Source organism: Hyperolius riggenbachi, chromosome 6 (assembly GCF_040937935.1).
Source record: "Hyperolius riggenbachi isolate aHypRig1 chromosome 6, aHypRig1.pri, whole genome shotgun sequence".
Taxonomy (NCBI): domain Eukaryota; kingdom Metazoa; phylum Chordata; class Amphibia; order Anura; family Hyperoliidae; genus Hyperolius; species Hyperolius riggenbachi.
In genome coordinates this window covers 98,008,088-98,022,293 of record NC_090651.1, presented here as the reverse complement: position 1 = coordinate 98,022,293, position 14,206 = coordinate 98,008,088, and the positions used below count along the sequence as shown (strand labels likewise).

The window sequence follows — 14,206 nt, the reverse complement described above, 5'->3', positions numbered from 1 at the left end:
TCACTTAGGTCTTCCAGTATTCTCCATAGTTCTCTATAATTCTTAACCCTTTTACATGACAGATTGAGGAAGATGCAAAGAACCTTCTATATACACAGAGAGCACGGTATAACGCAGCATGTAAAACTGATGACACAAGGTAGTAATAGAAGCAGAAAAGGTAAATCCATGTTGCCTGGGAAGCCACCAACAAGAGTGTGTGTGGAATAAAAAGCACAAAGCTCACTGGGGAGTTGATCGTCTTTAATCACTAAGGTTTGCACTAATTTGCCCAGCTCTGGGATTGGTTGGCCAGGCCAAATACATAAAGATAAGAGGAACTGTCATCCGGCAGATGCTGAGACAGTGATTAGAGACCATTATCTGGTGATACAGTGCCCAGGACATAACATCGGAATGTACAGGGAAAGCTTTTATTATCATTGGCTGGTGTTCCCATAGAAATGCAAAATGAAAACTCCAACCCAGCATTTTGAGTTTTTGGCAGCCATTGGTCACTCAATGAGATGTCAAAAGATCAAATGCTACTAACAATTGGATGAACGGGGGGTAAGTATTATGCCTGCAAAGATCCCCATTATTGAGTGCTTCTCAAACTTCTATTGTGGATAACTGTGCATACTTTAGTTGAGCAGCAAAGTATCCTTACAAATTATTTTAAAGCTACAATGTGTCTATAATAAATTTCCAGTTAGGAGTATATGATTTCTAATGATCGACAAATGTAAGTATAATTAAAAGTATAAACGTATAATTGCTTTACTGAGGTTAGAGAACACCAAAGAACAGTGCAGACCAAGTAGATTTGGATGGCATTTTTTCTAAAGCGTGTACCATTAGATGGCAAAGTTTGTAACCTTTGTCATGGTCAGGGTAGACTGTATGAAGACATCCTACTGCTGGAGCATGTACAGTTGTGACACTATTCAATATCCTTTGAGCAACCTTACTTTATTATGATGACTCTGGCGAGTCCATTTTTGTACACCACCACTTATGTTCTCCACATTAGCAATAAGCCCCCCCCCCCAAAAAAAAAACCCCAAATGATTTGTAATGCACTTTTTCCCCATTGGACCCAAAGCTGTCCCAAAACTGTTTGTGATATGTTACAGTGGTAAATGTTATGTGTTCATAAATGTCAGACTAAGCAGGTAGCTTTTTAGTTTTAATTGAAATGCCTCCAGGGTTGGGTCTGTCTTGATTGAGTGTGGTAAGGCATTCCAAAGGGTAAGAGTAGCATGATAGAAGGCTCTGTCTACAAAGGTTTTGATTTGAACTCTAGGGGTGTTCAATTTATTAGATCCTGTTGATCTGAGGTTGTGGGAGATGTGATACAGTTGCAACAAATCCTTCAGACAAGACAAGACACAAAACATTTATATTGCGTTTTTCTCCTGGTGGACTCAAAGCGCCAGAGCTGCAGCCACTAGGATGCGCTCTATAGGCAGTAGCAGTGTTAGGGAGACTTGCCCAAGGTCTCCTACTGATTAGGTGCAGGCTTACTGAACAGGAAGAGCCAAGATTCAAACCCTGGTCTCCTGTGTCAGAGGTGGAGCCCTTAACAATTACACAAACTGCACGCGTATATACGTCCAGTGTGTTTCAACAGGTTAATGGTGGCCCCCTATTTCCTTCACTGATTTTTAAGGGACTTTCTTTTCAACTTTTGAGCTCATGCACAGTTATTTCAAAGGTTTTCCGTGTTTTCAGTATTGCTGTAATTTGAATGATTTTTTTCTTTTTTGCATTCAAATTTGCATTCTCTTTTTTGCAGCATTTGCTCATGTGACATGCATTCCTTGGGTTTGATTATTTTGTTACTGTATCTGTCAAGTTTGTTGCTTGTAACAAAACTGCTGTATATATGCAATTGTTGTCTTGATTTACTTAAATTATTGCAGCTGTAAACTTTTTTTCTCAATACAGTTGATTATATTAAGCATCTAAACAGGTGTGTGTGTTATTTTCATCCCTCAGGGCTCTTTCACATCCGAGCTTGCGTTGGAGAACGCTCAAAGCATACGTTTTGTTGTATGCGTTTTAATGCGTTTTGATATGCGTTGCACTGCAGTGAGTGTGCGTTTTTAATGCGTTTTCAATGCGTTACAGCACATAGGAAAACGCAGGTAATTTTTTTTTTTTTTAGTTTTCAACTTTCTACATTGTTCCTCTGTTGCATTCTGGGACTGATTGCCTGCGTTAACGGTTTAAAAACGCGCATAGTGTGCGTTTTACATTGACTAACATTGTAACGCATAAATCTAGCATCGGCCGAAAAACTGTGCCTGGGTGCAGTGTAACGCAACGCACAAAAACGCAGCGTTATATGTGAAAGCTAAAATGAAAGTCTATGGACTTTCATTTTACCTTGGGTAACGCAAACTTTACCCATTGTGTTGAAACGCAGAAAATCTGCCCTAATGTGAAAGAGCCCTCAGAAAATGAAATGCCACAGCACACTCTGTATTGGGGGCTCTTCAGGCAGCGGTCAGAAGGTGACCCTTTCAGGTCCTCTGGGACCATGAGGCCTAGCTGTGACTGAAACCTCTGTAATCCTTGTTCTTAGGCATAAATAAGCTCTAGGGAAAGAAAAAGGGGAACAGCAATAACATTTTGTTGGGCAATCTGTTTCCCACTCAGCAAAAAAATGTGTTTTTCTCTATTGTAGAGATTTCTCCACTTCCTGTATGGACAGGAAGTAATAAAAAAAATTCCACTAATAGGGCCACAGGACAGGAGTAAAGAACTCCTCAACACTCTATTCAAAGCAAAAATATGTTTTCCTTTGTTTCCCCCTGAAATTGGGCTTTAAATTAGGACTTGTGTATTAACAATCCATTTTTATGTTATTTTTAGTGAAAGAAGAATTATGCTTTAATTGGACGAGCCAGCAGCTGTCCAAATTTCCTTGCAAACTACAACGTCTCAGAAAAAAATAGGAAACTGATGACATTTAATGTGAAAGCTACAATATTATTCTGTTATTCCTTGTACTGACATACCTCCTCTCTTCCCTCACACAGAGATCCCACGCTGCTCTGGATGTAACGAGCACATTCTGGACAAATTCATCCTGAAAGTTCTGGATCGCCACTGGCACGGCGCATGTCTGAAGTGTTGTGAGTGCCAGGTGCCCCTCGCTGAGCGCTGCTTCTCCCGGGCTGGGAATGTGTACTGCAAAGACGACTTCTTCAAGTGAGTCCCTAGACTTTCCGTACAATCCATTGCTTTCAATACCGAGAAAGCGTAAGACCTCATCCACCACCACAGAGTACAATATGTTGTAAGGATGGTGGCAATGTAGATTGTTAGGATCTCACCATGACCCATATGCACTTCACTTTTTCTCCTGAGTTTTCTCCTAGGAGATAATTTTCATCTTCAATTTAAATTAACTTTTTAGCACTTTGCAATGGAAAAAGTAAGAAAAAATAGGTGTGTAAAAGGCATTTTATTAACAATTTGTCGAAATATAACTTAGAAAAAAGATTTAACAAGAAATATCACCTAGGAGAAAAGTCAGGTGGAAAAATGAATTGCATTTGGCCCCTTGTCTTCTCTGAATGCTTATGTCAGTTCTTATGAAGTGGGGATGTGCTGAGTTGTTGTGTAGTTGACCTTTATACATACCTCCGGGGCTCTAGTATGGTGTTATGAAGCCTGAGAAGTACACCGCCGATCAGTTGGCCACAAGGTGAGCAAAATGATGGATCATGCTGCTGCCACTGGAATTCCCGGCGGCATTAAATACTATTCCCTCTCTGAGTCGTAGCTACTTGGAGGGAGAAGTAATTCCCCCGAATTACCCTTTCATTAGTGCTGTAGCGCGTCCAGCTCAGCGCCGAAACCACCTTCTTCGCTGTCCAGCTGGGGCTTGGTGCAATCAGCAAGCCTGTATATAATTGCTAGCTGACATTAATTAGTAAATGCATTCAAGGCCTGTCAGCTGATTCCTTGCACCAGCTAAGCAGTTGATAGCACTCAGTGTTTGAAAGGCACTCCCCCTATGGAATTACATCTGAGCACTGGGGATGCCATCCTTAGACATGACATGTTGCGTTTTTTTTTCCACCATGTGTCAAACAATGTCCCCTGTGCTCAGTGATCAAGCAGTGGGGTAGGAGGAGACCAGGAGATGCCGCACACCACAGAGGATGAATGCTGTCACCAAAGTGAGCAGGGGTGAAAATATGTAAGAGAGTGCTAGTATACCATCCAGGGGAGGCCAGGAATAGTTTACCGAGGTGAGGTCTGCTACTAGAGAAATGTATCTAACTGTGGTATTTGGAGTCATGCTGCCTAATTGCTATTTGGAAAGGCTGAGGAGATCATGCTAATTATGTTATCTGGGAACACAAAGCCTAATTGTGTAATTTGGGGTCATACTGTTTAATTATGATATTTAAGGGTCATATTGTTTAATTATGCTCTGTGGTGGACACGTTGTCTAATTTTGTTATTTGGGGCTCTGCTGCTTAAATATATTGTTTGGATATCATGCTACCTAATTCTGGTATTTGAGGGTTGTTATGGTGCAAAATTATGTTTTTGGTAGTCATGGTGGCTAATTATGTTATTTTGGATCATGCTGCTTAGTTATGTTATTTGGGATCATGTTGCCTAATTATATTATTTATGGTGACAGTTACTAATTGTGTTATGTTGGGCTCATCATGTCTAATAATGCTATTTGGGAGTCATGCTGCCTAATTGCCAGTGGCGTAGCTAAGGAGCTGTGGGCCCCGATGCAAGTTTTACAATGGGGCCCACCAAGCACTCTATACATAACAATTGCTACAGCGCACCAAAAGCTGCCAATGCCAGCTACAGTGTCAGAGGTGCTAGAAGGGGATGGGAAACAGCTTGTTAATGATTACCACTATTCAAAGTATCTATAGAAGTGATTATTATGAGCACAGGATCAATAGAGAGCTAATACTGTAGTTGAGGAACGGCCCTTCGGGACCCCTCTGTCCCAAGGGCCCCGATGTGGTCGCAACCTCTGCAACCCCTATTGCTACGCCCCTGCTAATTGCTGTTTTAGGATTATGTTATTTGGAGATCATGTTGCTTATTTATGTTATTTGGGGAACATAGGGAATCTTCACTAAACCCTTAAAGGAATACTATCGATTCACAAATTTTTTTCAAATGACACAGGAATTGTTTGGGAAGTGCTGCTAAGTACTGGTGTATACATTTTAGTAGCAACTTCTTTGTTTACTGTTAGCAAAATACATTCAAAGTTTACTGACGCCAAAACTGACGGCTGACTGAGCCATGAGGGGAGGGGAAATTCCCCTCACACTTGATCAGTTAACTCTATGTGTAACTCTCTGTGTGACAGAGAAGAGAGCTCCCAACAGCTGCAGCTCCTGCGTGTCCTGTGTTTCTGACTGACCTGTCTGAAGAGAGCAGAGGAAATGTAACTAATTGTCACAGCTTTTTCATACAGTTTTTGCTTTCAGAGTTTGATATTTGCTTTCTGTAGTCTGATATGCAACTCTGGCTGTGCATTGAAGCAGACACCCCTTCTGCAATTGATTTGTCCCAATATAGCTAAATCCTACCCTCAATAAATTACAGCTTTTGCCTCTGATATTTAACATGAAAATTAGGAAAATGTTTACACAGCTACTTAGACATTATTTGTACATTGTCATTTTAGAACACTTGGGTATCGATAGTATTCCTTTAATGTTCACAGACTGCGCGTGTTAAGTTTACAGGGATTTACGCAAATTGCATAATTTATTGAATACACCATTAAAATGTATGTACGGTAATTTATGCAAATTACATAATGAATACACCATTCATTATGTAATTTGTATAACGCTTGTCGTATACGCAACACTTATGTTTCTTGTGTGACATACAATATAGGTTTTGCATATATAATAACGTGAGTTACTCGAATTATGGTTTACATAATTTGCATAAATACCAGTAAACTTCACAGGCGCACATATCAAGTGTAACGGGGTTTAGTGACTACACCCCCATATTAGTTACTGTATGTTATTTTGGGGATATGATGATGATGCTTATTTATGTCATTTGGAGAAAAGATTACTTTCCGTACATTTGTTATTTGAAGGACATTCTGGCCCACATGCAATTCATTTTTTCACCTGAGTTTTCTCCTGGGTGAAATTTTTAAAATTTGTCAATAAAATGCATTTTAAGTCATCAGAAAGCAAGAAAATGCTCAAAATAAATTTGATAGTACTTTTTAATTTACTCCTTCGCTCTTTTTTCGTTGAAATATGCTGGAAAGTTATTTTAATTTGAAGATCTCTGGCCCATATGCAATTCAATTTTTCACCTGAGTTTTTTCCTTGGAGATATTTCCACAACTTGTAAATCTAATGGCCCATACTGTATGCAATTGACCTTTTCACCTGAGTTTTCTCCAAGGAGATAATTTTTCATCTTCGATTTTAAATAACTTTCCAGCACTTTCCAACTAGAAAAGTACCAAAAAGTAGGTGAAAAAGTACTATCAAAATTATTTTGAGTATTTTCTTGCTTTCTGGTGGCTTAACCACTTGCCGACCGCACGCTTATACCGCGCGTCGGCAAAGTGGCAGCTGCAGGACCAGCGACGCAGTACTGCGTCGCCAGCTGCAGGCTGATTAATCAGGAAGCAGCCGCTCGCGGGGGCTCCGTGAATAGCCTGCGGGCTGCCGATGGCGGCTCGCAGGCTAAATGTAAACACAAGCGGAAATAATCCGCTTTGTTTACATTGTACGGCGCTGCTGCGCAGCAGCGCCGTAAGGCAGATCGGCGATCCCCGGCCAATCAGCGGCCGGGGATCGCCGCCATGTGACAGGGGACGTCCTGTCACTGGCTGCACAGGACGGATAGCGTCCTGTGCAGCCCCGATCACCGGGGATGAGCAGGTAGGAGAGGGAGGGGGGAATTTTGCCGCGGAGGGGGGCTTTGAGGTGCCCCCCCCCCCGCAACAAGCCTGCCCACCAGAGCGATCAGACCCCCCTTGCACACCATCCCCATAGGGGGGAAAAAAGGGGGGCGATCTGATCGCTCTGCATGAAACCTGATCTGTGCTGGGGGCTGCAGAGCCCACCCAGCACAGATCACAAAAATTAACGCAGGTCCTTAAGGGGGGGGTAAAGGGTGGGTCCTCAAGTGGTTAAAAGGCATTTTATTGACAAGTTTGAAAATATCATCTAGGAGAAAGCTCAGGTGAAAAAGTGAATTGCATAAGGGCCAATGCCTTTTACACCACCAGCGCGCAATCAAATAATCAAAATAAATTTGATAGTACTTTAGTACCTAATTTTTAGTACTTTTTCCACTGGAAAGTGCTAAAAAGTATTTTAAATCAAAGATGAAAAATTATCTCCTAGTAGAAAAGTCAGGAGAAAAAGTGAACGGCATATGGGCCTCTGTATAATAATTATAATTGGGCACATGCTGCCAAAGGCCTTGTACACACAAACCAATATTTACTTCCAATAACATTGGTGACTGGAACTGAATCGTTCTGCGGGGCGATTTATTTAACTAATAAACAGTTGCTCCATTGAGCAATCAGACTTATTGGTAAATATTGATGGGTCATGTACAAGTTGACCAAGTTTCAAGAAACAAAATCTGGGAAGTTGTTTGTGAATTTGAAAACTGGTCATAAATGTAATTGTGAATTTGTTTAAAACACTTTGACATTTTTATAATCACTACTATTACCATTAAATTAACATATGACTAACAGTACTACAAAAATCATAGATTCTGTTTGGCCTGGTATGGGAGGAGGTCTAGTGGGCAGAAGAAAGGGTTACCGCATCAAGGGAGACCAACAATAGTGACACCTTTGCAAATAATTGCATCAGCCTGCAGAAAATGTACCTTTGCTTTTAACGCTACCCTTTACCATCTTGTATATGCATACCTAAGCACTTAAACTTCTTAAAGAGAACCCGAGGTGTGTTTAAAGAATGTTATCTGCATACAGAGGCTGGATCTGCCTATACAGCCCAGCCTCTGTTGCTATCCCAAACCCCACTAAGGTCCCCCTGCACTCCGCAATCCCTCATAAATCACAGCCTGGCTGTGAGGCTGTGTTTACATCTGTAGTGTCAGTCTCAGCTGCTCCCCCGCCTCCTGCATAGCTCCGGTCCCTGCCCCCGTCCCTTCCCTCCAATCAGCAGGAAGGAAAGGGATGCAGGCGGGGACTGGAGTTCTGCAGGAGGCGGGGAGAGCAGCAGACTGACACTGTAGAGATAAACACAGCCAGCTCTGACAAGCTGTTTGTCAGCAGCGTGGCTGTGATTTATGAGGTATTGCAGAGTGCAGGGGGACCTTAGTGGGGTTTGGGATAGCAACAGAGGCTGGGCTGTATAGGCAGATCCAGCCTCTGTATGCAGATAATATTCTTCAAACCCACCTCGGGTTCTCTTTAAGCATTATTTTTAACTTTAACCCTACCCAGAGGCATCACTAGGGTTGTGTCAACTGGTGCGCTAACCAATGGTGTCACCCGCACCTCCCCCCATATACTGCTGCAATGATGTGCAGAGCAGCAGAGCGTTATACATCGTCTACTTCCAGCGACGGGACAAGTGCTCCTCACTCCTCTCATCAGTGTAGCCATGCCATGTAGCCTAATAGGGATGCTCATTCGGATTCCGCAGAAATGCAATTTCCAAAATTCTGATTGGAAATTGCATTTCCGCATCGGAATGCGGAAATCGGTAATGCAAGTGCGGTAGGCGGATTTCCGTCGGAAATCGCGGAAATTCCACCCAAATTTAACATCGATTTTCTCAAAAACTATAAGGTCTTTTTGAAAACTTTGCATCTTGTTCACAAGATTTAGTTTAATAAACCCTGAAAATTTGGTGTTTCTAGGACTTACGGGGGCTTTGCTATTAACCGCTAAAGTCGGCGGATTTTTACTGTAATGTAAAATGCAGAAAATCTGCATCTGCCTATTTTCTGCATTTAACATTACAGTAAAAAAGAATTTTCAAGGTTTATTAAATAGAATCTTCTGAACAAGATGCAAAAAAAAGTTTTAAAAAAGACCTTATAGTTTTTGAGAAAATCGATGTTAAAGTCGGGCGGAATTTCCGCAATTTCCGGCAGAAATTCCGCATTGGAATGCGAAAATTGGTAGCGGAAAGCAGAATCGGTAATTGGCAATGGTGGAATGCGGATATACCGCGGAATCGGAAATTGGCATCCCTATAGCCTACCACCTTGCCTGTAAAGTATAACGCTCCACCTCTCAAATGGGGGGGGGGGGGGGGGGGGGGTTGGACAGCTTGAAGCTACCTAAAATTGTGGGTGTGTGGGGAGTTGGGTGGCATCATGGTTTTTCAGGGGGGGGGGGGGTAACTGAAGTTGCAGTGCCGCTCTCATCCTATCACAGTAAATTAAAGTAGCCTTTGAACAAGTCTTCTCATCTGCCCTGCCTTCATGTCACCTCTTCCGAGATGACACCTAGAGTGGCCTACACTCTCCCATCATGCCACTTGTGACACCTCTGACCCTACCCTAACTCTTAACTAGTGATGATCATGTCTAGGAGAACTCATGGAGAAGCGTGTGATTTGTTTCATCAGCTGATATATTTGCAAAGCTCTGATTTGCTATGATCACATCCTGCTTTAGCACATGATCATGACTAGCAAATCAGAAAATTACATATATATCACCTGATCAAACTGATCACATGCTTCTCGATGAGTTCTCCTAGACATGACCGTCACTACTCTTAATCTCATGTAGGTTATTTTCTGACTGCTTGCCGGGCTGAAAAATACTGCTATGTTATTTCATGAAGTACATGTACAGCATTGTTAAAACAGAGGGCATGTAGAGCATTGTTAAAACATTTCCAAATCTAACTCTTGGCTAAGAATGCTCTTCTTTGCTACTATGGCAACAGTACTGTTTGGAGTACAGGTGGGCCATAAACTGCTATTTTGCTATATATTTATCAGCATGGAGCAGGAGCTATCGCTACAATTTGAACAACTGGAGTAATCTATTGGCTGACAGCAAATTTTAGTTAGCAAACTGAAAAATAATTAACTATTAAAGTGAAACCGAGCCCCCAACCAGATATGTAAGCAGCACGGTGGCGAGTGGATAGCACTCTTGACTTGCAGCACTGGGCCCAAGGTTCAAATCCCCAGCCAGGGCATGGACATTGTATGGGTTTCTATGTGGGTTTCCTCCGGGCACTCCAGTTTCCTCCCACATCCCAAAAACATACAGATAACTTGATTGGCTTCCCCTAAAAGTGGCACTAGACTACGGTGGACATATGGCTATGGTAGGGATTAGATTGTGAGGGACAGTTGGTGACAACTTTACTTCTGTAAAGTGTTGCAGAATATGTTATTGCTGTATAAATAAATAATTGACTTACTTGACTTAAAGAGAACCTAAACTGAAAATGAAAAGTCAAAATAACCATACACAGGTCATACTTACCTCCCGCGTAGTCGACTCATCAATCTCTCTCTCCTCTCCTGCGTCCTGTTTGTCCACTGTAATCAATTGAATCCGCCTTCCATTTTGAAAATGGCCATTACCCCATAACAGCTTCCTGGTCAGCTCACTGTTAAACTGTAATATCGCCCTCTTGAGCCATAGGGAAACATGGACATTACCTTGCACAATCAGTTGTAACTGACAGCTGCTGATATATAACTGACAGCAACTGGTATGTTTCAGTTCTGACAAAATATTGTCAGAACTGGAAGGGATCACTATTAGAAGAAAATGGTGAGCTTCTGAGAGAAACTGACAGTGAGGTAAGTATGTAATATTCATTTGCAGCTATATCATGTGTTTATTTTAAATAATTGTACTCAGCTCAGGTTCCCTTTAATACCTATATCTCCCACTGGAGCAAAGAGCCTGAATAAATGCTTTCCTCGCTTTTTCTTTAAGATACCTTTGGTCTCCCTCTTTTTCTTGTACCTTGGGGATTCCACCTTAGGACTTCATTCTCAGTGGCCTTGTTCTTGCGAAGCATGTGACCTAGCCATCCCCACTTTCTTAATTTGATCAGTAAATCCAGCAGTTCTCTCCCACATCTCTTTCTTTGAAATTATATTTGGCCACCAGATATTAAGTATTCTTCTAAGGCAGCAATTTGCAAAGGTTTGGAGGCTTCTTGTCAGTTAGAGATGAATTGTTTTCAATATTTTTGACAAGAGTCTGAATAATGCAAGATCTGCATCCTATAGAGCAGAGTTCCCCAACCCTGTCCTCAAGGCCCACCAACAGTTCATGTTTTGCAGAAAACCGCAAACATTCACAGGTGGAGTAATTAGTGCCTCAGCAGAAATAAACTACCTCAGTGGATTTCTACAAAACATGCACTGTTGGTGGGCCTTGAGGACAGGGTTGGGGAACATTGCATAGAGCACCCTGTGAGCTGAAAAATGTAAGTTACGCATTTGCTATAACATAACCATTACATGGGCATGACTGAGAATTTTTTTTTTATTACATTAGGGACAGTATTTTAAAATACATGATTAAAGGACAACTGAAGTGAGAAGAATATGGAGGCTGCCATATTTAGTTCCTTTTAAACAAATACCAGTTGCCTGGCAGTCCTGCTGATCCTCTGCCTCTAATGCTTTTAGCCCTAGCCCCTGAACATGCATGCAGCAGATCAGGTGTTTCTGACATTATTGTCAGATCTGACTAGATTACCTTCATGATTGTTTCTGGTATGATTCAGCCACTTTTGCAGCTAACAGTTAGCACCATTTTGTGAATCAAGCCCTATGTGTGGAGAAAAAGAGGCACAGCACACCAACATCAAAACCTCATCCCAACTGTGAAGTATGGTGGTGGGGGCATCATGGTTTGGGGCTGCTTGGCTGTATCAGGGCCTGGACAGATTGCTATCATCGAAGGAAAAATGAATTCCAAAGTTTATCAAGACATTTTGCAGGACAACTTAAGGCCATCTGTCCAGCAGCTGAAGCTCAGCAGAAGATGGTTGTTGCAACAGGACAGCGACCCAAAGCATATAAGTAAATCAACAACAGAATGGCTTAAACAGAAGAAAATATGCCTTCTGGAGCGGCCCAGTCAGAGTCCTGACCTCAACCCGATTGCGATGTAGTGGCATGACCTCAAGAAAGCGATTTACACCAGACAGCTCAAGAATAGTGATGAACTGAAACAGTTCTGTAAAGAGGAATTGTCAAATATTACTCCTGACCATTGTGCACATCTGATCTGCAACTACAGGAAACATTTTGTTGAAGTTATTGCTACCAGAGGAGGTTAAATTAGTTATTAACCATTTGCCGACCGCACGCTTATACCGTGCGTCGGCAAAGTGGCAGCTGCAGGACCAGCGACGCAGTATTGCGTCGCCAGCTGCAGGCTGATTAATCAGAAAGCAGCCGCTCGCGCGAGCGGCTGCTTCCTGTCAATTCACGGCGGGGGGCTCCGTGAATAGCCTGCGGGCCGCCGATGGCGGCTCGCAGGCAAAATGTAAACACAAGCGGAAATAATCCGCTTTGTTTACATTGTACGGCGCTGCTGCGCAGCAGCGCCGTAAGGCAGATCGGCGATCCCCGGCCAATCAGCGGCCGGGGATCGCCGCCATGTGACAGGGGATAGCCTGTCACTGGCTGCACAGGACGGATACCGTCCTGTGCAGCCCGGTTCACCAGGGGGGGGCCAGGTAGGAGAGGGAGGGGGGGATTTCGCCGCGGAGGGGGGCTTTGAGGTGCCCTCCCCCCCGCAACACCCGGCAGACAGGAGCGATCAGACCCCCCCAGCACATCATCCCCCTAGTGGGGAAAAAAGGGGGGCGAGCTGGTCGCTTTGCCTGCACTCTGATCTGTGCTGGGGGCTGCAGAGCCCACCCAGCACAGATCAGCTAAAACAGCGCTGGTCCTTAAGGGGGGTAAAGGGTGGGTCCTCAAGTGGTTAAATGCAAGGGTTCAAATACTTCACATACTTTTTCCACCTGCACTTTGAATTTTACATGGTGTGTTCAATAAAAACATGGAAACATTTAATTATTTGTGTGGTATTAGTTTAAGAAGACTGAGATTGTCTTTTGTTGTGACTTAGATGAAGATCAGATCACATTTTATGACCAATTTGTGCACAAATCCATATAATCCCAAAGGGTTCACATACTTTTTCTTGCTACTGTACAGTATGTACTGTTTTTGTGTCACAGAATGTAAATTTAGTGAACCACAGGTCCACTTTCAAAACAGTTAAGCTTAAATGCTCCTGACTGTGAGATTTGGCTTGTGTTTCCGAATCCTTCCTGGCTATGTGAATTTGGAAGCAGTGATGGCTCCCAGCTATCTCTCCCTGCCTCCAAGGATAAAGGCTGCATTGCTGGGATTGCATTTTCAAGGCTGCGTTTATTATGCTGTATGACTCCAGCCAATCTAGTCTATCAGACGATAGCACAACTATCCGATATATACAAGGCAGCTATGTGAGTCTCCAGTGATTGCAGAGGTTAAGGTGACCATCAGGGAGGGAGGGACGCCAGCGTAGGATGTGGGGTGAAGATTGCATGAAATATTCTGTGTCAGAAGGCACAGCTGGGCTGTAGCTGGGCTGGAACTGATCTTGTGAACTGTGCTATTCACTGCTCTGCTTTGTATGCGGGTGAAAGGCTAACACACCCTTTACAATGTTCCTTATTCCGTTTCACAACTTTGGAGAGATTGTACTTTTTGTATTGGAGACAGGTCATCCATTTTCATGAATGATCTGGATTTATTGCTCAGCCTATAGTTTTTGAGGGCATGGAAAAACTTGAGTAGTGACTGTGGGATCCAGAATGAATATCACTGTCTGCTCCATATTACAGTGTTATTTAGCAACTTTCTGCAACTTAAAGGACAACTGTAACAAGAGGGATATGGAGGTTGCCATATTTATTTCCTGTTAAGCAATACCAGGTGCCTGGCTAGCCTTCTGATCCTCTGCCTTTTTTAGCCAAAGATCCTGAACAAGTATGCAGAAGATCAGGTATTTCTGACAGTATTGTCAGATCTGACAAGTTTAGCTGCATGCTTGTTTCTGATGTTATTCGGACACTACTGCAACCAAATAGACCAGTAGGGCTGGCAGGTAACTGGTATTGTTTAAAAGAATATACATATGGCCTCCATATTCTTCTCACTTCAGTGTCCTCTAAAGCGGACCCAAACCAAACATT

General features: G+C 42.7%; 1 protein-coding gene across 2 annotated transcripts in view; it reads left to right on the top strand.

Moving 5' to 3' along the window:
- The window catches only part of LHX4 (LIM homeobox 4), a 114,893-nt gene that overhangs the window by 60,105 nt on the left and 40,582 nt on the right, over window positions 1-14,206 (top strand). For both annotated transcript variants that reach the window (XR_011021993.1, XM_068239715.1), the window contains exon 2: window positions 3,027-3,198. Coding sequence is in view for 1 of the 2 variants with exons in the window: in XM_068239715.1 (XP_068095816.1) it covers window positions 3,027-3,198 (172 nt within the window). In the remaining variant the exon portion in view is untranslated. The remainder of the gene's footprint in view (window positions 1-3,026; window positions 3,199-14,206) is intronic.